General features: G+C 40.6%; 1 protein-coding gene across 3 annotated transcripts; it reads left to right on the top strand.

Moving 5' to 3' along the window:
- Positions 1-708: 708 nt before the first annotated feature.
- rgl3a (ral guanine nucleotide dissociation stimulator-like 3a) lies at positions 709-25,104 on the top strand. 3 transcript variants are annotated; one of them, XM_030054401.1, is made up of 18 exons: positions 709-915; positions 2,388-2,664; positions 8,927-9,216; positions 11,785-11,829; positions 12,027-12,196; positions 13,286-13,458; positions 13,556-13,867; positions 14,023-14,126; positions 14,972-15,056; positions 16,786-16,860; positions 18,851-18,937; positions 19,056-19,088; positions 19,206-19,327; positions 19,471-19,566; positions 19,743-19,878; positions 20,568-20,834; positions 21,717-21,831; positions 22,530-25,104. In XM_030054401.1, exons 2-18 carry the CDS (start codon positions 2,473-2,475, stop codon positions 22,682-22,684), a joined length of 2,457 nt encoding a protein of 818 aa, XP_029910261.1. In that variant the 5' UTR covers positions 709-915; positions 2,388-2,472; the 3' UTR covers positions 22,685-25,104. The 3 variants fall into 3 exon arrangements, with proteins under 3 accessions (XP_029910261.1, XP_029910269.1, XP_029910279.1); XM_030054409.1 differs by lacking the exon at positions 709-915 and adding an exon at positions 1,319-1,458; XM_030054419.1 differs by lacking the exons at positions 709-915; positions 2,388-2,664 and adding an exon at positions 5,885-6,102.
- The last annotated feature ends 832 nt before the right edge of the window (positions 25,105-25,936 follow it).

The following is a 25,936-nucleotide window of genomic DNA, read 5'->3' as shown; positions in this document are numbered from 1 at the left end:
GAACAAAAGCTTTTTGAACCAACCCAGTGAATCATAGGCCGCATGTGTTGCTGTGTGTGTGTGTGTGTGTGTGTGTGTGTGTGTGTGTGTGTATGAGAGAGAGCTAGAGAGCCTAACCATAACCCATTCGGACGTTTCAGTTTTTCAGTACAAGGTGAAAAAGAGAAATGAGGGTTGTAACACAATCAGCTGTGGGATGCATGTTGCATATATTCCTAAAGTTCTGTGGTACATTTTCGATGCCCAGCTGTCTGATCAGTATTTGATGTCTGCAGTGCTATCTACAGGGATGCATTGTTAAAGCCACTTATCACAGTTCACCCATAATTTTATGTGAGGAATCGTTTTCCCATCTGTTTAGGTTAATTTAGTTATTGTTGATCATTGTGAGGACGGGAAAGCCCCTGCAATAGCATTGAGACCACCAACGCTCTCTTGAAACCCTTGACATTGTTTAAGATGAGTTTGAATTAGCAGGTGACACCAATTCAGTGGGAAATTCTGGTTTGCAATAACAACCGAATCAAATGAGGGAAGAAAATAAAGTTAGTGCAGACACTAACAGCACGTTAATGTGAAAAAATAACATTGGTTTGACATAATTCCTGTCTCATATATTAGACAGCCTATATATAGGTTTTATACTGTCATATGTTTAGACTGATTTTATTCCCGGTGTTGAGGCGAATGACCAATCAGAGACAGGAGATGGACCCGTGCGCTTCCTGACGCGGAGCTTGAATTCCTGCCAGTCAGTGTGGCTGCACTTCCTCCACCCCTGGCTTGCGATCACCATAATTTAAAAAAAAAAAAAAAAAAAAAAAAATCATGTGCCGGCAGTGAGTACAGATTTAAAATCGTGTGATTCGCCGGCGCCGGGTTCATCTTCACTGGACAGGCTGGGCCCATTTGCAGGTAAGTAATACTTGAACTGACAGAAAAACAATTGCCATTTCACGTGGCGTATCGATCAGAGGCAGGAATCAGTCGACTTGAGATTATCCTGTGTGTACAGACACAGCACGGATACCAGTCCATTATTTGTTGTCCTAAATGCTATGATATGCCGAGATAATCCATTCATATACTTGATGCTGTGTTTGGAGGGCCAAAAAACGAGGGCAGAGAGTTTGAATGGTTTATTCTAATGAGCAGACCAGTGATGTGGAATGATGGGATCTGAAATGTAATCAGATGGGGCATAATTGTATATTGCACAATGGAGACAAACTGGGAGGAGGACATTCCAGCACTCACACGCACAAGCACGAGCACAGCATCATCCACCCACAAAGAACAATCAAGTCCTCAGTGACAAACCAGGCTCAGAGCACCAGTCACACTGTCACTGCGTGTCCCGTGGAATATTCTGGCCATACACTCAGGACCAATCCACCTTGAATGTGGTCTTCAAGATGATGTGCATGATGCAGATCCAAGAGAAGGCGCAGGAGTGCAGTTAAGTGACTATTTACAACGTTTGTGGTTAATGGCCTCTATTCACAGTGCCCGTGAATGCTGGACTGGTAAAGATTTTCCTTGGGGATTCAGTCAGAGCAACACGATCTTTCGACAACAAGTGCTATGCTTTGAACACAGGCCATTGTATGTGAATTTTGTACATGCCAGTGTGTCATCGCCCATATTGTTTGGCCTGTGAAACCTACTTTAGGGCCACCAATGAGGAAGTTCCATCTCTTATCGTCAAGATCTTCTTCTACTTTCTTTTACTGTTTTCATAATGTTGATGTGGTAAAGCCTTTTAAACCTACAATTAAGGGCAATATAGACACACACTGCTTGATTTCTCTGTTTTGAATAGTAGCAGTAATGGCAAAGTGATATTAATACTTATGTCAAGTGTACTTTTTAGTGTAATGCTTTCAAGTTAACACTGCCTTTAAAGATTGTTGCTATCTACTCAAGGAAGGATTCAGTCAGTTTAGCCAAAATGGCTTTTATAGGACTGTTTCACGATTTGTGTATCTTTAGTATCAAGTTTAGGTATGCTCTTCCTGTTCCAAAAAAAGACTCTAGAATTGGAGTCAAATACATCATTGTGCTAATGCTAGTCCTACTGAACTCATTTATGCTGAAACATTTGTGTGCAGTCCTATTTTGACCTTGCTTGGTAAATTTAATCATGATTTCGTGATGCCCAAATTAAATTACCAATGACCCAGTTTTTTAGAGTCATCGTTTTTTCCTCTCCTATATAGTTCAAAAGGCTGAACATGGTAGGTTTAAGTACCTAAGCTGCTTAGGCGTGCTGTAAATCTGAACGCTGCTTTCATGGCTGGATCAAAGTTAAAAATACTGTTTTCCCTGGATGATGCAGTGAGGCTCGCTCATAACTTGTTGTTTTCACACCACCCCCTCTGACACAGATGCAGCAGCAGGGATGGTGGTGAACTGACCCTGAGAGCGGGCCCATAGTGTGACACGAAGCCGGCCGGGCAGCTGTGGTGGGAGATGAGGTCCACTCTGACTCTGTGCGGAGGTGGGGGGGGTGGAGAGGAACCGCGGCGCCTGAGGTCCAGGGTGGGGAGGATGAAGAGGCTGCTCTTTCTGAGATCGAGCCACCGTGTGGACGTCCACATGGACATGGAGCCCGGTGTGTGGCTGAGGAGCTTCCAGCTTCTGGACACTGATGGACAGTGTGAGGTGAGCCAATACAGAGCTATGCCAGGTTTCCTAAAGAGCAGCTTGGCATTTTAAATTGGCATGGAACGGTAGTATCAAAACATATCTGAAAACCCCAGTGCTGGCCTGGGTAGTAACGGTCCTGTGCAGCTTAGACTGAGGCTGCAATGTTTACTATCTACTGCTGCAGTAGCTGTGGTTGTTTGTGTCCTGAAACTTTGTGTCATTAGAACCAAACAAAATCAAACTTTACTTTATAATAGCACATTTCATGCAGTCAAATGAAATGCAATATGCTTTATAGTTAAATAAAATAGAGCATTAAAGAGAAGAAGCAAAAAAGACAATAAAGTACAGAAACAGCTCTATACCTATAAAAATTACTGAATTTCACCACAGGAGTGACCTTCTATGACTGTAATGCAGTATAGAATGACCCTCTATTCCTGTACAGTTACCTTGTGCTATTGTATAGATTCAGCAAAAACTTTTCAAATAATAATCCTTAAATTACTAAATGATTCATTTTGCCATTTTTTAAAAAATAATAACAATGATCTGTTTGTTACAAGAGGCCAGGCCGCACCATTGTGTCACAGATCCCCAACGCCACCACATCATCATGACATGATCCTGCTGAGAGGTGACAAGCCTACTTGTGCGAGCCAGTGTCAGTCATGCTGTAAAGTGGCAGAAATCAGATCACGAGGTTTATGACTTATTCCACTGCATGATTTATTAAATGGTGTCACCAACACAGGACAATTTAGCTTTGGTAAAGCAGTTCCTATGGTGTTTTCACAAACTGGGGGAACCAGCTGTTGCTGAATATTAAATTAATTGAATTGTAGTCCAAATCAGCAGTAACAGTGTACAAGACACAGTCACACATATAGGCACCAAGGGCATTTGAGTTTTGTAATGGTTGGGGTATTTGTGTGAACAGTTCATTTCCAAAGTGCTTTAATATGTCAGTTGCTGTAATATGCTTTAATACGTCTGAATTATGAAATCCATCTCTGAATTTCATAATTCAATGTTGCTCGATAATAGACGATTTAGTGCTGGCTTTTTCTAAAAAAAAAAAAAAAAAAAAAAAAAAAAAAAAAAAAAAAAAGCATTATTGTTTAAAAAAAAAAAAAAAAAGTGAATTCTATTTTTTTTCCACTGTTTGGAATGGTAGTATAGTTGTAGGTTTTTTCTGGTTGTATTCAAATGATGGATATCTCAGTTTGTAATGAAACAGTATTTTATTTCACTTTGATTTGATTTATTATCACTTTTGAAAGTGCAGTCGCATTTAGACGCACTAGTATGAGTCACCAAGCAGTGAATTATTAGGGGTAATTTCACCGCCAGGGTAATTATAGGCAGAACTGTGACGAAGGAGAGCTCAGTGTGCAGTAAAGCAGCTGTCATGTACTTGAGAGCTTGATGATTTTACGTCAGGCGGCTCTCTGTAAGCTTCTGCTATTGTTCCCATTCTGCACACCAGTTTCACTTGAGAGGTCACACGTCACAGGCTGTTTGTGACACCGAGACACTGAGAGGGAAGAAGCCTCTCCAGGAAGTGTGGATATCACTCCTGGGGCTGAACTGTGCAATTTGGACACCACTGTCAGTGGGATTTTTGATGAGCCAGCCTCAGCTGTGTATCCATGCTTTTGCATGTGTGTATGTTTTCCCTCTCTGGCCTGCCACTTCATCAGCCATTCATGTGTCTAATTGGTATTAATTGTGGTCTTTTCTGGCGCTCTGTCTCTGTTCTTTTGTTCAGTCACCGCAGAGTTAGTGGCATGGGCAAACACAAGAATGTTGGTAAATTTTCAGTTTAGAGGAAGACAGACACTCATTAGTCAAACAAAACTGCTCATGCTTTCTTTTGCGACGTGGTGTGTCCTCCGCCTAATGAGAAGTGGACAGCCATCTGCTCGACTAGAGGAAAGATGATTTGTTGCTTCCAGTAAGTTCATTATCTCAGTGAATGTGATTAAATGCAATGATTTCATTAGTACTGAAAGCTAGTTCACAGGTTTCTGATTTTTGTTGCCTAACAGCTGCATTTGTCTGCCAGCTGTGCACAGATTTGAATTTAGAGTTTCTCACGCACTGTGCCCACTCGCTTTTACTATTTATTTATAGTCAGCATGTTTTCCTGATCGTCCGAGTGTCCTCCCGGTCAGCCCACTGAAGTGACGCTTTAGTAAGAGATCAGACTTGTTTCATGTGGCATTTCCCACCACACCCTTGACATCATGGAGTTTACAGGTAAGCTATATGCTGTTGAAAGAAAAAACTGTCCCAACTGGATTCTTTGCAGTGGCAGCACAATGACAGCGGCTGTTAACTATTTGTTCCATGTTACTGCTAGTATTTGATGTTGTTCTGAAATGATCTTCTCATGTCTTTCTCTTCAGCATCTTGCATTTTATTTCCACCAGTCAAATTATCACTAACACTTTATAGCTTTTCAATAGTTCAACATGTTACAAAGCCAAAAATGTATATTTCGGAGTGGCATTCTGTGACACATATTTTCACACTCTTAGAACAGGGATTTTCAAAGTTGGGTTTGGAAAGCCCCAGTGCTCCTTTTGGTGCTTCAAGGTAGTCCTTAAAAAATGAAGAATAGTTTAATTTCACTATAATTTAAATAAATAGAAATTATTACAATAGGCTACAAAATATGATTAATTTAACATTGTGTTTTAGTCTCACCACTTAGAATCTGTTTGCCAGTGTTTGATTATAGCATCTAAACAATTAAGTGTTTAACCTGAACCACAATATCCCTTGGACAAAATCTCTTTACATGGGGGTCCAGGACCTTGAAAAGGACCCTGAAAAGGCTTGAATACCTATGTTTAGAGACACTGTTTTCTTTTGCTACTACGATTATTATTGCTATCAGTAACGATAATATATTTTAAGGGGTATTATTAATAGGGGAGCTATCATTTAGCTTACTAATTAATCATAATATCAACAGTGCACCCATTCATTTTTTCCAGTGATGGCCTCATGCGGGAACTCGACCTATCAGGTGTCAATCGTCCCCGTTGGCCCCGCCCACACCTGTAGCATTACGCCCGCCGGCCAACACCAGCCACTGTCATTCTCTATCCCTCCTCCCACTGAAACTAGTCCCTCAACTCGCTATCCTGTCCTGTTGATGGTTGGAACTATATATATGCCTATGTTTTGTTTTTTTATCATGCAGCCTGTAAAATGAAGGTGACATATGACGGTCAAGTTGAAGTGAACTGTGGCAGGACCGAGCGAAATCTTTAAACACATTACAGGCTGCTGTGCGGTGCGGTGCGGCTCATCTGTGCCAGGGAGCCAGCTAGCACAAGTTGTCTGACAGCAGGGGGGTAGGGAGGACATGTCCGTTTAATTTGACCGGACCTGAGCGCCCTTAAACACCTCGTAAACATGGGGAAATGGCTCTTCACAATGGTGAGTTATTAATTTGCGTTTATGTCGCTCATAGTGATGTTTAATTTTACTGCCCTGTTTCTGAAAGGTAGAAAACCGGGTACGAAATAGTCTTGCTAATTAACGTTAATTCATCTACTTCAAGTGACGTTACCGTTCCAAGAGCTTCAGCCGTTTCTTCAGCTAACACAAGTAGTTCAGCCTCAACTAATTTACTGTCATTTGCATTAAACATGTAAAGTTATCGTATAAAACAAGACTAAAAAGCAAACAAACAAAAAATAACAAATACAAAAGCACTCTATAGTAGACTATGTACACAGAACAGACATATTGGAATCTACAATTCAGCTAACTTTTCTTCAAGTACTGTTATAGTACTGTCAAGTACAAGTAGTTCAGCTTCAAGTAATTTATTATCATGCATGAACCTAAAATATATAATAATAATTAATAAATAACAACCAACAGTAAATACAAATGCGCTCTAATAGCTAACTTACATACTCTTAACAGACATACTGGGGTCTACACAGGTGCACTGTCCATTTAATTATATCCAGACATACATCTCCACACACACACACACACACACACACACACACACACACACACACACACACACACTAATAATGCTTGCAATCTATAAGTAAGCCTACATTCTCCAGTATATGTATTAAAAACATTCCAGATACAATTTATATTAGCCTATACCATTAAAAATAGGCTGCTGTTTCACCCGTTTGAGCTACTGCTTAACACCTGGCCACTGACAAATTTGTTCTCAGTTGCTCCTTCATAAAATGTTACTCATTTTTTGCATTTTAATGTCTGCTTTTTACATTTTTGTCTTTTTTTTTGTAAATTTAGGTCAGTTGCTCACTTTTGTGTTAGTAAGAGTGAGTAAGAGTATGTGGCGTGCACCAAGACAACCTGTCGATAATGGGTTCATTCAGAGTAAATCTACCATTGTCCCATATCATGTCTGAGCAGACAAGGGAACAATAGATAGGCTACTGGTTTTCTCTGACTTGGTGTCATATGATGATTATGGATAGTCTGCTACTATTTGTGCTAGATGCTTCTTTCCCCAGTTTCTTTATATGCAGACTTAATGTGGTGATGATGTCTGTATCATTCCTGACTCCCAGAGGGATAGCCATTGTATCATAGACGGATCAATAGATAGATGGATAGGCAGACACCTTTGTGCTTGCAGTACAGTGTTGAACTTTTGCCCTGTGAGTAGCACCACTGCACCAGCTGAGGCTGAAGTGTCTTATTCCAACAGTACAGGATCACTGACCTCAGCAGCATGTCTCTCTTTTCTCTGTTTGGCTCTTGTGTAGTTTCACTGACACTATTGATGCTGCCATAGACTCATCACAAATCATGTCTGATAGGACTTAAGAGAGATCTAATTAATCAAAAAACAAATCACATAACCAAAAGATGAAATACTATATGCAAACAAAATGAAACAAAAGGAGACTGATGAAATAGAAGACACAAACCACAAAATATCATGTATCAAGACTAACAAGCCCAACACCTGACCTACATATTCTAACCTGACCGGCACCACCAACTTAAGACTTTCAGTGAAGACAAAGGAAAATGCCTGTTGAAAAGCTTTATGAGGGGAAAATGTGGAAGAAACTTGGGATGAGGTAGTTCAAAGAGGATCTGGTAGTAAAATCAATTCTGGCAATGTGTCAGCCAAACCTCCACTCACTTTTTTGTGCTTGGCTGTGTATTATTGTGTTTCTGAATATACTCAAATGTATCAGACAGTGTCTTTGTGTCCCAAAGCATCAACAAGCTGTCATCACACCAGCCAGTGTAATCACCAGGTGTCTGTGTTCATCACCATCCAAGGCTGGATTGCAAGACAATCTCAGGAATGAAGTTAATTGACGCTGAGTGTGACCTTTAAAATGCCTCATAATGTGAATGCTTAGCCTAGTACTTTTGTCATAAGGTATTTGTATCAAACATACAGTCTATCTATGTACAAGGAGGTTTACTGATGTTTACACAGCTTTAATTTTAGCCTATGTTCAGTTGTAATTAACGCACAACAGGCTGTGTTTTCTTTTATCTTTCTTTCTTTCTTTTTTTTTTTTTTTTTGGCCAAAAGCGTTTGAACAGATCATGATTATATTAAGTAAGGATTAGGGCCATATCTTGGAATTCAGCTGCCTGGTGTGAGGCTTTATAAAGTAAATCTGTGAAAGTAAACAAAGGTCTGATTTTTTTTTTTTTTTTGGGGACCTACTTTGAGTCATGGTACTCGGCATTACTTAAAGAATGTGACCATTTTCATTAGTTTATTGTAAGGACAAAAACACCTAAGTTGTCGTTTATTGTATTTTTTCTGTTTTGTTATTTGCATTTCTCAGCACATACAGCATAGGGCATGTGAAAATGTTTGTGATAGTGCGAAAATTTGATAAAAAAGAGCATCTTTATTTGAAGCGGGTGCTGTGACAAGTGCACTTCTCAGAGTTCACTAATGTAAATAGATATTATTATGAAAATGTTAAGTCTGTTTTACTGTAGCGCTCTGTGTTGCAGTAGATGATCCACTTGTGCCTCATTCAGCAGAAGATTCCTGGTCCTAGCTCTTTTTTCTCAGACAAGAGCTTGAGTACATTACTGGTTAACTAACGGACAGCCAGGTCTGTTTTATCTATCACGTCACTGAATGAGGAGCAGGGTAGGAGACTGTATCACACACTGGGGTTGGCATTATCACTGAAATACTCTTATCTGTTCTTTGCCAAATCTGAATGACCTTGCACTCACGTTTCCTTCCATATCTCTTCTTCTCTTTGGCATTCAGGAGCCAGTGCAGGAGTGGGGGGAGGAAGTGGAGGACGGGGCTGTGTTTGGCATCACGCTGCGCAGGGAGCCCGTCCAGCCGAGCCTGGACTCGGCCGATCCCTCTACAGCCCTCAGCTTCATCCAGTACCACACGGTGAAGGTGCGCAGACTGAAGGCCGGTACCCTGGAGCGTCTGGTCACCCACCTGTTGGACTCCGAGCACCAGGAGCCGGACTTCATCCGCATCTTCCTGTCCACGTACAGGGCCTTCACCTCCACCAGCACCCTCATAGAGGTGCTGTTTCAGAGGTGAGGAAACACCCAGAATCTGACTTTTTAGATGCTTGTTGAACTTAAGAAACACTGTATGTCCATGGATTTATATATGGTGTGAAGTTATGGGCTGTTTTATTAGTCTAACCTTTTCACCATATGTGCATCATCCACTTTTACCATTGCCTTTGCATTTCTGGTTGCTGGACAAAAAATATAAGCCAGTGTGGATAATCCCAAACCAATTAAACAATGCACATATGGACCAGATGGAGCACCTCACTCATTGTCCTTGTAATAATATTAACTGTAAAGTGAAAAAAAAGAGTTTGCGCTTTTTTCATTCAAAACTGACAGACATTATCAAGATATCAGCATTTATTCCCAGACCTATGCACCATTAACATGGAGCAAACAGGATTTATTCAGAACAGATCATCAGATGACAATGTAAGAAGAAGAAAAATGTAGTTGGAGTATGAAGTTGCAGTATTCCCTTAACTCAGGGAAGAAGAGTGTAATTTTGAAGAAATAAATTGGGAAGCATTATGTGTTGGTAGTCAGAATTTCTCTTTTACCACTATACATAAAATTACACAATACAATCTCATTCATAGAATATACTCTACCCTTGACAGACTGCATAAAATAAACCCACAGTATTACTACTTATGCCCAAGACATAAAACTAGAATTTGAACACTGATACACATGTTTTGGGCCTGCCCGTGTCTAAATTTATATTGGACCTCTACAATCAATGTAGCCTACTTAATGACATCAGAGGAATAATTATCCCTAGAGAACCACATTGTACATAGTTGCATTATTCAACTCAACAGTGGTTACAAAACTAAGAAAGATAATGTTGGGGAAAAAAACTGACACACGTGGAAAGCTCACATATCCCTTGCTAGACATTGTACCGGAAGTTGCAAGACAATAGCAGTGAGAGGGTGGCATACTTGTTGCCTAGAAACATGCTGTGGATATGACTAATGCTGGAGGAGAATCTGTGCTGAAATATGGTTCATTTCAAAACTTAATTCTGTCCCTGAAAATCTAGGTGAGAAGTCAGTGGTAATTTGAAGAATCAGCAAAAGGGCATGGACTCAACAACAAAAAAAATAATAAAAGTCTTGATAGAACAATGAGATGACTGTAGCAGAGAAAAACAGCATTCATGGGCTGGTCAGTGTACAGGAAAGAAATTCAAGAATCTGCCATAAATTCTGTCACAAATTCTCTTTATAAGAGGATGATCAGGCTGAGGAGTTGGGTTAATAAGGTTCAGGGACATATTTTCCTTCAGTTACATGCTTCTCTTGTAAGATTATTTTTAAAATGGCATTTTGCTAAAATTGACAAATAGTTTCCCCCGCACAATATTCCATCATTTGAAGACTTGACTGAGTCCTTGGCCTCCATTTCCAACAGTACCTCACCTTATCAGAAGCCAGACAGAGATTTGAAGACTGTGATATTCACTGCATATCTTTAGTCACTGCTGGCAGGTGGTGCGGCTTTGTGTTGTTAGTGTCTGATATTCTGCCATGTCCTACTTTTTAAAAATGTTGTCACCATATGCATATTTAAGTGACACCATGAGCAGGAGCATATGTCTAACTGGTTTTTACAGCATGACAGATGTGATGGCAATGTTCAAATGAGGCAGCTGTTAAGCAGCCTGCAAGTCTTTTAGGCTACTTGTACAAAAAGCAAGCTTTTACTGGCTCTGGTTAAGTTTCTATGACAGGTCTTATGATTATTAAGAGACTAAAGAGAACAGTCAATCGAAATCAAATTTATCAGAGGAGATTATTGAAAAACCATATAGACTTGAATTCAAGTGCGTGACACTTTCCTGGTCTTTTGCATTTCTTTTCATTGTACCCTGCGCTTTGCAACTGACTATTGCTGAATGTTTTGTAAATGGCTGCCCGGTTGAACCTTAGGGCCATTACTGTTGTTGAGGTGATATATTAGTTGTCAAACACACACCCTCATATCTGTGGTGCTGGTGGCAACAGGCTTCCTGTGAGCCTAAACTGATGTCAGCCTCAGTACAGCTCAGAATGTAAGCTCCACCTCCTCTAGCTTATAGGACTTTAGTACAGGATACAAGTTCTTGATGCACTCATCTTGTAAACACTTGTAACTCTTTGGACATGTACTGTATAAATTAAGTTTTTTTTTGTGTTTTCAACCAATTTTCCACATTTCTGATGATTATGTGAGTTAAGCCCCTGTGAAGACAGTTTTTTTGTGAATGAGGCAGCATTCACATGGTTCAGATACATCCTCACTTTATGTTTATGAAGTCCAGTGATCCCCAAGGAGATATTTGTCTTTTTGCATATCCCCCTCCATATCAAGGTCACAGTGGCCTTGCAGCTCTTAGGGGTTCAGTATGTTGCACAAGGACATTTCCGCAGGATAAATGGTTGGGTACATGAAGGACTGACCCTGGGACCTTCCTGAGACAGGATGGTGTCTCTCTGCTGAGCCGTCATGCTGCTCCCCCATTTGTTGTCAACTTTGTCATTTAGCACACAACTTTAATGTTGATTTTCATTTTGAGATTTTTTTTCTCCTTCTCCATAGGGATGACTCAGTGGCCAACCAGGATAACACTGTCTGCCCACAGAGGTGAGAGTGCAGCCTGTTATCAAAACTTAATTTTGCTTTGTTATCAGTCCAAAGTGCAACAGATTTTGCTGCTTGCTGCCCTGACCAGGTCTCCCTCATGAAAGAGCTCTTGATCTCGTTGAGACCATGCTATTTGCGTAAATGTTTTTCTCAAACTATGATCAGTGCTTAGTAACCACCCTAAACGCCATCCTCAGCACTCTAGCCCCGGTGATCCGACTGTGGTTGGAGGAATACAGTCAGGACTTCAATGACCCTCCTCAGTACCAGGCCCTCCGGCTGCTGTGTGCCCATTTACGGCACCGACTCTGCTTCAGACGCCTGGCCCACACTGCCGAGAGCCTGCTCAAGAGACTCCAGGAACAAGGTGCAGGAACATGGAATGAAGGATTATGTATGATTTGTTTGTTATGTCCCGCCACCGTTAGTACACACTATGTGGGCTATTATGTTGCCACAGTGGCGCCCGTTTGTCTGTGTGGATGCATTCTTGTAAACACAGTAACTCAGGAATAATACATGTTAGACACAGGTTCCCTCAATGGAATAGATGATCTGACTGGATTTTGGAGTACTTTGTTGCATAAATTTGCATATTAATAAGAAAACTGATTTTCCTGAAATTACTGTTGCAGTAATGCTTTAAGATACAGAGTACATATGAATATGACCTATTATTGACGCAAACTCAAGTGTGTTGACAGAAGAATATTAGCTAATTATCGTATAAATTACAGAGAGACATTAGGCATGGGGCTGGGCGATAAGAACAAAATCAAGTATCACGATCAAATAACCTCTGATATTATGACAGTAAGGATGATTCATGCTTTCATAAGATACTTACACATGAGATTTTTGATAAACAAATCATTAGTAATGTGAATATGATAGTCAAGCAGCTAGACACAAATAATAGAATTAGTCCAGAAAAGTAATGCAGCCTTGAAAACCAGGAAAAGACAATACTTATGCACTTATTACACATCATAATATTATGATATCTAATATCCCAGACAATAATAGTCTCATATCACAATGTTGACATAATATTGATTTATTGACCAGCCCTAATTAGGCAGATCAAATGCCTGTGTGCTTTTTGTGAATGAAACAGTTTTGCATGTTTTTGCATATCATTGCAGTCCAGTGAAATCTCCAACTTGGTGATTTTCATATTTTAATTTAATTTCAGTATTTTCATGCTCCTTTATGGGTTCAGAAGATTCTATAACTCCTGGGGTTCTGAAACTTTTACAGAACTAATTATATAAATTAAGAAATGTACAGTCATAAACCTAGAGACAAAACTGTTATACTTAGTTTCTCAAAAGTTGATATCATGGAGATACATGTTTTTGGTTGGACAGCAGCGATATTTAACGTTTATCATGTTTCTCAAATTTCTGTTGAAGGGGACTTTTGACTTACTTACCATTCATCGTCTATTTGACAGACTGCACTTCAATCAGCCGGTCTGCATCAGAGCAGAGTGTTGAATCTCCCCACTCAGAGGAACATGAAGATCAGGAGGAAGGAGGAGAGACAGCCAATAAGGAGGAGGACAAGTGTAACTTCATGGATTTCCCTGTGAAAGAAGTGGCAGACCAGCTGACCAGACTGGATGCTGTAGGTGTCTCAAAGCTCATTGCTGGGCTGGGGTCTTTGTTCTCTGAAATATTTCTTCTAACATCATCTCTCATTTGTTTTAACTTCCCTCCTGTAGGAACTGTTTGTGAAAGTGGTGCCCTTCCACTGCCTGGGCTGTGTTTGGTCTCAGCGTGACAAGAAAGAAAATCGCAACCTTGCACCCACTGTCCGAGCCACCATTTCCCAGTTCAACGCTGTCACCAACCGTGTCATCACCTCCCTGCTCTGCCCGCACACACCCAGCCCCGCCACCTCCTCTCCTGTCTCTTCCCCCATCTCTTCCTCTTCCTTCCTTTTCCCATCCACTGCCCCAGGCTCACCTCGCTCGTCACACACTAACCCCGCCCACAGAGCACGCATCATCGAGAGGTGGATTGCCATCGCTCAGGTCAGTGTCACAGGGGAAGTGGGGCAAAAAATATATAGTTTGTAAGTCATGTGGACCTAACTTTGACATTCATGGCAAGTTCTAACCTACAAAAAATGGTTAGGCCATCTGTGTGTGTTTGTGATGGCTGCTGATTATTGCTGTGCTCTCTGTAGGAGTGCAGACAGCTGAAGAATTTCTCCTCTCTGAGAGCCATCCTTTCAGCCCTGCAGTCCAACGCTGTCTATCGCCTCAAGAGGACCTGGGCTGCTGTCAGCAGGTTAGAGAGCATTTTCAAGGCCATAATAGGCCATAATTCATTATTATTTTTCTTTACTCAGTTAAAGCAAAATGAAATCTTAAGGGTTCAGAGAGTGGATACCAGAGAAATGGAAACAATCACTTCCCGAATGGGTTTTCCAAAAGTATTTAATTTCTGGCACATTACAGATTCTTAGAGTTTGCCTAACTGGGTTATGCTTTCTTTATAGTGAAAGTTTGGGTTCTTACTCAAATACTGGTATTTGCTGCTCCATAGTTTGACCTGTCAGCTCTCTCCCAGTGGCAAGAACAAGTGTTTCACCGGGAGTGTTGTTCTCCACAATGAATGCACCAAACAACACAATTTTGAGTGGTGAGCCAAAGCTGATGTAATGCACAACACGTTTGTTTGGGAATCATTATCAACGCTCTCTTCCATCCCTCTTACTTCCAAGTCAATAGGACCACTTTGTTTCCTCGAAAATTCCACCATATCACTCACTATGCAACAGTGCTACGTCCCTCAGTGGCAGGTCTTGGAAAGACAATAGTTCCACTAGTTTGAAAGGAAACCCAAACAAATATGTGCCATTGAGCATCCTTCAGAAGAATTTGTCAGCTTTGGGTTGCTGCTCAAAGTCCTGTTGTTTGCTGGGTCAGATCCACTTGATTGATTTTGGAGAAGAACAGTCCCGGGGAAACGGTTGTTCTTGTGACAGTTGATGGGTCAGCCTTGGAGGAACTGTTACACTTGTGGAGTACGAAATATCACAATATGGTTAAGACCCTGAACTCTCACTTTAAGGTGAATATTGAAATGAAGGAAGAGTATTTTCTTAATAGCTAGGAAATGTTTTGTTTCAGGGAGTCTATGACCAGTTTTGACCACTTGTGTGATACCTTCCCTGATGAGAACTGTGTGCTAACCAGCAGAGAGATCCTGGAGGAGGTGAGTACATTATGCTTCCTAAATTAACACACATCCATAATAAATTGGACTGATGGTCTGAGGTTCCAGTGAGGAGGACAGCACTCTCAATAGGGTCTTTAAGATTTTTTTTATTGGCATGGACTTTTCAGTGATATAGCCATCATCAGCAAGATGTCCATTCCAATAAAAATTTAAATAGCCTACTGAGGGTGCTGCCCCCCTCCATGGCATATTGTTTGAGTTAGGATCCAGGTCCCACTGAAACTATAAAAAATATAAATACTGTGCAACTAAAAACTAACCAAAAAAATCTATTAACAATAATGAACTGGAGTTGAGTTCGTCTGCGCTGTACATTATTGAATACAAGGTTCCTGTTGGGACTAGAAAATCCTTGAAAGATTGTGTATTTGATACTTGCTTTTTTAAACTAAAATACTAAGATCAGCACATCCTGCATTGATAGAGCCGCAGTTTTAAATTTGATTTCACCAGGTTTTTCTTCACTTTTGACATCATGAGTAAAAATGTAGCCTCTCTGATGTCTAATTCTGACTAAAGTCATGTGTCACCCAAGAACATGACAATTTTGTGCCTGTAGAATTCATTTAACAAAAGCTTAAAAGTCATTGAAAAGTACTTCAAGCAAATGTGAAACCTCTTCATAATTTAGGGGTGTGCTGCGAGTTGTGATTGATTGCATTGGCTTAACGTGGAGTTTTTAAGTAGTGCTTTGGTAGCACACTGTTATTTTAACAAAGATTTGCTGGACAAAGTACTTAATGCAGTTATTTAACTACTACAGTTAGATATTACAGTTAAATCACCAAGCTATTCCCTGGTATGTGTGTGTACTACACACCAATATACAGTGGGCCTATGCTGGTGTAGCTACACTGCCTGGTGTACACATACTGTATTTCTCTTTTTGCAAGGTTCTAGCCGTTGTGCTGCTTAAACAGTGCATACTGTAATTCTAAGTGCATATTATCAAAAACAAATAGACCCACACACTGTGCCCAGTGTGTACACAGGTGGTTTTAAGTATTTAATTACTGAAACAGGAAATTGCTCAAAAATGAGTAATTAACATATCCATTTCTTCATCATTTTGGGTTCACGTCAGTCTTTTCAAACTGGAGGTACAGTACTAAACTCTCTCAAACAATGGTTTCTGCTACCTACCACTCTTTCCTCCTTATTTCAAGAGCTGCTCTATCGTTGAAAACAGTTGATATGAATGTTTATTTAGTGATATGGCTGTTATCATGTTCAGACCAGTCTCTTTAAAGCAATGAAAGAACCATTGTTCATGGTCAGTACAGGTAAAATAGAGCACCAAATAAAGGTGACTTGTAGCCTAACAATAATAATAATCACTTAAACAATGAGGATTTTATTGAGTGTATATGATATCCCCACGCACACCTGTGGATAAAACCAGCACCACATCCTGTTTCCAGATAGATGTGTTTGTGTATGAAAACATGAACATGAACACTTCAGTGTATGTCCATTAGTTGGCACTCACCCAAACCTCCAGAATGTGACATTGAGACACCCTGTTACACACCCAAGAGCGCTGTCAGTAGGTGCTCTGTCATATGAAGAACTGTTATATAACTTCCTGAAACATGTTGTCATCTAACCACCCAGGTCTCTCTCATCACAAGTTTATGAATTGATTTGTTATATTGAGGTCTTTTTAGATCAAACCAAACAGGACTCTTGTATCTGTCTGATCCAGGATGGGAGTCACCAAGAAGACAGTGCCACCCTGGGCTCCAGATCAGTGAGACTCTGCCCTGTGGCCAAACAAATGGTAAGACTGTCTTCCACCCAAAATAATCTCATTTGCCTGGAAATACTCTTTGATTCCACATTTTGAAGTTCAGCCACCAAAAACGTGTATGTCACCCTGTGTCACCCTGCCTGCCAAAGCAAAATAAAAAGCAGAGGTCTGTATTTCTCACTGGCTGGGTCATCAGTTCTGCTTCCCTAAATGTCACATTTAGTTGAGCTAGTCTAGAGTCTTGGCTAAAGTTAGAGCTCACACATGTTACTAAAATAGACTGCAGATTTCCAGTTCCCCTCTTCTTCTTTCATCAGTTCATTTAATGGAAAATCTTACGCACTTAACAAATCACATGGCTGTTATTACACCTTATGGAGGCAGGGGATATAAAACTTGACATGTCGCACAGTATTTCCCACAGGTAGACAGTGTGCTTAAGTGGGGTGAGGTGGAGCTGTGTGCAGAATGTTTTGTATTCCTCTATTCAGTTTTTTCAAATAATGATGGACTTGATTTTTACAGTTGTTTGTGCTAAATTGTGTGTGCTTTTTATTCAGATTGCATTCAGAGAACTTCAAGTTGATGAGGATAACATTGGCTCACTATGGCAGCATTATCTGACTGTTACACTGCCACACAGTTATGGCTAAATTCATGCAGCAGATATTACACATTAAATGACAAAAGTCCTATGCATATTATTAAAATAAGCCACATCAATAAGAGAGATTTATGGAAGAAAGATCTAAGAAAGATTTAAACACTGGTTTAGTGAAAACAGCACCTGAAATAAATGTAGAATAAAAATGTGCCTCGGTGACTGTTAAAAGCGGCATTTAAGTCATAAACAAGCCAAATGTAAACAAGGGCGATAATGTTGCTACAAAGCCGCAATACAGCAAGGTTTTCACCTACAAAATGATGTTGACTCCTAAGGTCTATTTCAAAAGTCACAGCACTTGGTGAAGTAATCAATGAATCATTGACATTGATCAACAAGCCCTTATCAATCATTAGTAATCAAGGATACAAGTCACCAATATTTAGAGCCAGTACTTATTCGTGGTAAATTTGAATAGCAGTGTCAAAATGTATTTATTAGATTTACTTCTTACTTATTAGAAATTCCAACACAAACCTTGCTTTGAATGAACAAATGTTTAATAAACATTATTTGAAAAATAAAGTGCAAGGTGTTTCCAGTTGGATGGGTACAAAGTCTCAGCGAGACTGCATTTTACTTCAGATTTCAATTTTATTTTATGCCAAAAAAGCAAAATTTTAGCCTGTACATAAATCTTCACAGAATGTATGGGCAGACAGAGCGATTCATCTCACCTATGACTGTGTATTTTTTGTGTCGCTGTGATTATTTCTTCTTGAAGCTGTGCCAAATCAATCTCAAAATTCCGCATATTTAACCTAGAACTGAAACATTTCAAATTTTCAGGTGGGTTACTGATCATCAGTATGGTTTGAGGATTTAATACTTTGATCAAACTGTTGACTTGTGAGTAAATGGGGAGGATACAGAGTCATTAGTAACACCCAGCAGCCCCAGTTGTTACCTTTACGACCAGCAGCCAATGCACTCTGTTTTGCTTCGCTCAGTCAAAAGTTCAACCCTCCAAGTATGTTTCTCTCATCTCTCATCTCTTGAAGCCATGCTGCTATGTTTTGTGCCTCCCTAAAAACTGTCTCACTAGGAAATGTTGCCCAGCTCACACACTTAAGTTCCGCCATTCAGAGTGATATTCATATTGGCCATAATGTAACTCAAAATTATGATACTGATTACTGAAAAATTACAAATATCGGCCCCAGACAATTTTAATAATAATTGGTTAATCCCTTTTCTTTTTCAATCCCTAATTTTTTGATAGGGGATAACCAGGTGCTGAAGTGCATTGCTGTAGTTGGCAATGATGATTATGGTGCTTTGTTTTGTTTTTTTTTTTGTATGTGCGATGCAAGCCAAGTGTGAACTTGATTTCCTGTCCTCCTCATTGTGCCTTAGAGTTCCACCAGTGGCATAGTGCCATACCTGGGCACCTACCTGACTGTGCTCACCATGCTGGACACAGCACTTACTGACACTGTAGAGGTAAGCACACATCCCACAGGCACAGCCCACACACCCCCTGCTGTTTGTTTTTTCTTTTATTACAGTTTGGTCAGTTTATGATCCCATACAGCACTAATTATTGTCTCTTATTCCAAAGGGTGGACTCATCAACTTTGAGAAGCGCAGAAGGGTAGGTGTCACCTCTCGGTGGTGCCTTAACAAAAGGCTACCAATGTTCTCACCTTCCATACACATTTCTGCAGTGTTTCTGAACATTGTTGTGCTATTTTCTTCCTTTTTCTTCCAGGAGTTTGAGATTCTTTCTCATATCCGGCAACTTCAGGCGTCCTGTTCGCAGTATAGCCTTCCAGTCAACCCTCGCATCACTGCCTGGCTGCAGGCACACACACTGCTCACCGACCAAGAGAGGTGAGACACACACACACCACTACAAAAGACAACCTGATGTGATAAGCAAGAACCTATATTGAGAGACTCGATCCTTAATCTGGCTGCGTAGTGCTGTCCACTATGTCAGTACACCATCTGTTATTTTTGTCTGTCTCCTCTAGCTATGAGCTGTCCCGTGATCTGGAGCCCCCAGTTGACCCCTGTCCCAGTTCACCCAATTCATGGAGCCATCGTCTGCTCACTAAAAAGCTCACCTCGTAAGTCTGCAAGACCCACTGTAAGCTAATGTTTTACCACAACTGCTACAGTTATTTCTCCGCCTTGCTTTTTTTGTCAATAGAAAGTACACAGCTGCAAAGGTCTCTTCCCAGGTGTCTAAGACAGGGTTTCAGACACAAATGACTGATGATGACAGCCGTCCTTGTGTGTGCAGGTTGCGAACCGCCAGTGAGAGCTCTAGCAGGAAGACCCATGCTGACCAGATCAGTGTGTCGTCCTCTGGTTCCAGCAGTTCAGAAATGGAGGACCTGTCCACCCCGCAGCCTTCACCCCTCAGACTCAAGCTCAAGGTATGGGCTCTGGCAGTGCCCAAGATTCAATTCTCTGGCCCACTTGCCAAGCACTGGTGAACTAAATAAATTTAGCCTGCCAACATTGATTTTTACAAGCCAGAGTAGTAAACATTTTTGCAGAAGTGAAGTTTCATGAACAGAATCAGGCACTGGGGTTAATGTTCAATAAAGAGGCAAGAATAGCTTCATTGAAAAATATGATCACCCACTTGTACAGTAGATTTTTTTTTTTTTTTATTGTCATCATTTCTTTTGTTCTGGTGATCTCACATGTGGGAATAACATAGCAACCAGCATGATGGAAGTAACTATCCACAGGCAGAGAAATTTACAGACTACTGCTTTGAATAAAGCAGCATAACAAGCAGCCAGTCAGTAGCCTGCTTGATTCAAAGCCGTTGCTCTGCATTGATTTGTATGTGGTCAGTGAAGCTGCGGTAGTCAGTAGAGAAAAAAAATAAAGACTACAACTGAGGCAAGTGATGGCATACCACTTTGGTGGGTGATCCTGATTAACATATATGCAGAAGACAAATTTTAATTTGATTGCCATTTGTTATTTGCAGATCTGGGAACTGCCCAGTATAAATTTGCCATTGTCAAGAAGAGTTTTTTTTCCGGAGGGAAGATACCTGGATATTGCAACATAGTATCATTTTGTCTTTTCCTCTCTACCCTTCTCTCAGTCTCTCTCGGGCTCTCTTCACAACGTAGCTGAGGACTTCTCCTCGGCCTCCATGTCCTCCTCCTCCCCCAGTCTGTCCACCTCCTCCTGTAGTTCCTCCCATCCAGACCTCAGCTTGTCCTCCCCCTTAATGAGTCCAGACTCGTCATCTTCGGCCTGCTCTCAGCAGTCTTTGCTGCCTGTCTACAACAAGCAGGTCGCTGACTCCTGCATCATCAGAGTCAGTGTGGAGTGTGGCAACAACGGCAATGTCTACAAGAGCATACTGGTGAGGGAAAAGGAAGTCAGCATTTTTGTAACCTAACATACTCCCCATTTCAGAGGAAGGTGGTGTTGTAACAATCTCCTCACCACGATAACATCATCATTCAGATAGGCATTTCAACCAAAACGGTTGCTGATATAAAGTCTGTGCTTTTGCATAAAAGTTGGGAAACCAGATTATGGCCATGATATTTGGGATTTACATTAACATAGATTAACAACTGAATAAAGACAGTTTGAGGATGAACAAGGAACAAAATAGATGCAGGACTTCACAAAATGTAAACAGATTGGTGCAGGAGAGAACCTCAACACTCTTGTAACAACATGCAGTGCTTAGAACCCAAATTAATATTCCGTTCAGATTCAGGATATTTAAGATTTTCCTCTGAGTTGGCGTATGTGAACACTGTGTCTTATTTACAATGACCTGGATAAGCCCCTACCTAATATGAAAGAGCCATATACACCAGCTGGGATATTTTGATATTGACCAATAACTCCTGGCATGTAAACTCCATGTTCTGTTCACTTTGAGTTTGGTGAACAGCACAGTTTACATGGAGTTGCAAGCATCAAAATAACATACCAATCATGAACACACTATCTCGGTACTATATGTAGGGAAAAATCTTGTTACTTACAAACGTCATATCCCAACTATCCTGACCTTAGTTGCGAGAAGGCTCATATTCTGACAGATGTACTCCCCTGTACTGTCACAGGTTAATAAAGAACCTGTTGATGTTCTGTGGAAAATGAGAATTGAATAATTCAAAAGACACTTGGCAAACATTACCTGCTTCCAGTGATGGGTGTGAAATATACACAACATACAGTTACAGACTTTGGCTGTGTGTTGACATCTCCTCTCTCCGCTCCCCAGCTGACCAGCCAGGACCACACACCCCAGGTGGTGCAGAGGGCCCTGGAGAAACACAACATGGACGGTGTCAGCTGTCATGACTTCAGCCTCACCCAGCTGCTCAACAATGGAAAAGGTGATTATCTCCTCCACAGGCCTACTTTCCACCAGTCTAACCAATGTGTGTTTACAGAGACCCAATAAGGGCGCAAAGACAATTGGAATATGTAACGCTATTTGAAGCAAAAGATCAGTTGAACTGTATGGCTGACACCTTAACATAGTAAAAAAAAAAAAAAACACACACATTATAGGCCATGGCTGTTTCATTTCCAGGACTAGTTTGTTTTACTGTATTATCAATATTTTTAACTCTTTTTGTAACTGCTACAATGGAGTTGAATGGCAGAAAAATTTTCAGCAATCTTAAACATCATTTAGAAACATTTTGGGAAAAGATTTTGCTGCCAGTCCCTCAGAATTAAATAGCAAGGGCTTCTTTCTAGACTCACCACAATGTTCAGCAATCACACAGGGGTGAATTGATCACACAAGAGCATGACTTGACTTGAAAAAAACTTGCTTCTAAATTTATATGTAGAGCCCACAGCCTCAAATTATTGTCTAAAATGATTGTGGGAAATGAAAGAAATCATAAACTGAGGTAGGCGAAACAGGCTTAGGGAAAGTGGGCACGGCAACAAAGTCAAAGTACAACAGCTCATCACAATATAACTCCTGGAATGCAGTGGGTGTCACAGACTGATATATAACAGTGTGCGAGTATCTGAGGCTGGATTTTTCCTTTAATCAGCATTCCTCTTTCTGCCCCAGAGCTCCAGATACCCCACAAAGCCAACGTGTTTTATGCCATGTGCACCTCAGCCAATTATGACTTTGTTCTGCGCCAGCGCTGGAGGAGCCATGGAAAACATCTTGGCTCCCCTTCCAGCCCCGGGGCTCAGCCCAAGAGCCGCCATGCCAAGTGAACAGCACCGGTCCTGGGTGAATGTTGGATTTACATCTGGAGGAATAAAAGGGGAACAAACAGCACTTCTGTGGGTGTATCATCTACTTAGTGCCATGAAATTGTCACTCTGCAACAGAATGAGTGTTTCTGCCATAGAGATGCCCAAGTAAACTTAAAGAGCTGGGGCTGAACACTGAATTAATATAGTTTCTTCAAGAGGTGGTAGTTTCAGTGGCAGCTTTGGACTGCATGGACTACATGATGTCTGCCTGAAAGATATCAAGCAAACAAATACACCTTAAAGTAAAAGTTGAAGAGTGATACAAGAAGACAACATAATGTGGAAATGTGGAAGTGTGTCAAGGTTAAATGTCTAGAGGCAGCAGCTTTGAGAAGGAAATAATGAGTTTTGTATGCTCACATTGTTCTCTGTTATCGGTGTCATCATCTTTTTGGGACAAATGAACCACATTTAGACCATGACGTTTGTTCTCTGCCAACATAAGCAAATAAGCTATGATATTTAGGACTATTGATGAGCACTGTACATTCATGCAGCAGTCTTCTGCCATGTGTCTGTCATTATAATGTAGATTCTCTTCCACTCTTGGCTATCAGTAGTGCTGTTTAAATATAAAGGTTAAGGAGCAGTCACCCTGTTGCTGGTCTCAGAAGATGGTTTGCAGTGAAACATGATCTGTGTGGCTGCACATTGTGGTGTATGGGAGCTAGCTAGAGCACATGTGGGACTTTGTTTTCATGTAACCTGTATGCCTTTAAATGTCTGAACAACAGGATCTGCTGTCTGTCTTACCATACGGGCCACAGAAAAAAGAGAATCAATATTGCAAAGTAAGAGAGCATCTTGCACAGATCTGGATCCAATGTCAAATTTTTCAAATTTTTCAGGTTTTCTTATCGAGAACATTGAAAAGCAACGGGGGTTTCTCAAATGTGCAAATGCTGCCCATCTTAAGTACTTAAAATACTGTGTGGACTCCAATCTCCTTTTCCTAAATTGGGAATTCTGTGTGGCAGGACAGCCATTTACATAGCTGGAGTTGACGATAGTAATAATACAGTGTAGATTAAATAAGTATAAAGATTTTAATGTAACTTAATATTATGTAATTTTATCACCTTTATATATTTAATACATTTCAATGTTTAGCTTTCACAGTGCAATTGTGGTGTAATGTAAATGTATTTATACTTCTATATATGTCCTTTTTTTTGTTTTGTTTTGTTTTTGTTTTTTAGAGGTAAAGTCTGAGAAGGGCTGAAATGATAGATTTGTCATCATCCTGTGAGTTTTAAATGCTACACTAGCCTATCACTGTCCTCTAGTTTTTGTACCCTAACTCCGGACAATGAAGTCTTTAATGTATTATGTATGCAAGTGTTTTTCTGTCTGTTCTTATTAGATGAAGGAGACATTATATGTGACCATAGTGCATGTGTGCAGACTTGCCCATGTGTGAATCCTAAAGTGACCTTACCTTTAGCTGGTGGACTGCGACTCTTAGCGATTTAAAATAGAGTGGTGCTCAGATGCTGACATGTGGTGGGTTGCTGTTGCGTTGTCCTTATTTATTAAGCTTGGAGGTTGTGATTTGGGCTGAAAAGCTGAGCACTACAGGCTGCAGTTTGGGACATCTTTTCTCATTATACAAGTAAAACAGGCCTGCTTCCATGAGTGAAATATAGCTCACTGTACCTGCAGGTGATACACAGTTTTCTGTGCCGAGTCGGACTAGCCTGAAGAATGATTTCTGTATGTGAATATGTGTCCTAGGATGTGAATTTAATTTGACGTGAAAGGCTGCCCCAGTGATGTGACATCCACCCCAAAACAAGCAAGGCAGCTCTCAGGAATTATCAAAAAGTGAATTTGAATTTGTGTGTTTGAAAATGTATTTATGAGAGATAATATTGGTGAAACAGCATCATCAAGTGGAGCCAAGTCAGTCTGTTGATGATGTACACAGCCACAGTGGTTTACACTGATGTTTAAAATTTATTTAAATTAAGAAGGACACTGCGGGTGAAGATCCTCTTGAGTTTTGTGTGGGATTTACATCACTGGGTCCAGATTTAATGTGGTGTTGAGAGTGACGTGAACGACTGGCACCAAGACAAGGGTTTGGCAGCCATGAGATATGCATGATGAGTCCACACACTGATGTGTGCTCCAAGCATCTGTCTATCGACTTATTGCTAATTTGTTCTCTCCTTCACTCTGGAGGTCTGAATTAAGTTGGAGTGAGACTGTTGAGATTTTGTATGTCGCACTGTGAGCCGAAATGTGTACGTGCTAATGTTTTATTTCAATAGATGCTATATTTTTCAAGTTTAATCTAAATAGTTGCTTTTCAAAGTCACTTATTTGTAATTATTATGACATATCTATTAATAAAGCCAACATACTACAAATGGTTATCATTGTGTCCACACTGAAATTGCATTTTATTATTACATGAATTCCTTCTGGATGAAGTCATAATTCCTGATGAGAAATGGCAAAACCAAATAGCAGGACGATAAACAAACAGCCCAGTGCATTTTAACATTGATCCCTGTAGGTCAGGCTGACTTCCTTGAGTCCAGAGGAAAAGGAAAAGCTGCTATTTGGGGTGTTGGTGTCAGCACAAAGTGTCCAGGGAGGCTATATCTTAGATTTAGGTGCTTGGTGGCTTTAGTACAATCACAGGTCTTGCAGGTTTGCAGAGACCTGGCATCTGAGGGTTTTAACTGCAAACTCATTGCTTGGCTGAAATAGTTTAAGTAAGTGCCATAGTCAGCTCCAGCCACTAGATGGTGCCAAATGAAAATCTTTTTGTTTCAATTACTTCAACCGCTATGACTCACTACAAGGTTGAACAGGAAATATTTTAGATACTTTCACTTGAAAAAATATGTGCAAAGCAAACTGTGAGCGATGCAAACAGACGTGTTGAAATCACAATGACACATTTGCAAAAATATGCCTGAGAAAACTGCCCATGGCTTTACTTGAATGAGATGTGCCTTTTGAGGTGGACATGTGGAGTCCAACAAAGGCAGAGCTCTTCTCACGGAGACGTGTGGGATCAGGTCATGATTGAGGTTTTAAGTGGCTTGAGCTCAGTGTCTGTAAAGGGTGTTAGGTGCTGTGGTCGTCCTCCAATCAAAATCAATCAATCATGTAAGCAAGCAAACGGGTAATTTTGAAGTCATTTTTGGGTGTCACAAGCAGCAGGGACAAAGAAGAAGTCAGCAGAAACGCGTCATG

The sequence above is a fragment of the Myripristis murdjan genome, chromosome 1 (assembly GCF_902150065.1).
Source record: "Myripristis murdjan chromosome 1, fMyrMur1.1, whole genome shotgun sequence".
NCBI classification, from domain to species: domain Eukaryota; kingdom Metazoa; phylum Chordata; class Actinopteri; order Holocentriformes; family Holocentridae; genus Myripristis; species Myripristis murdjan.
The sequence above is the reverse complement of the archived record's forward strand: the minus strand, read 5'-3'. Positions and strand labels throughout refer to the sequence as shown.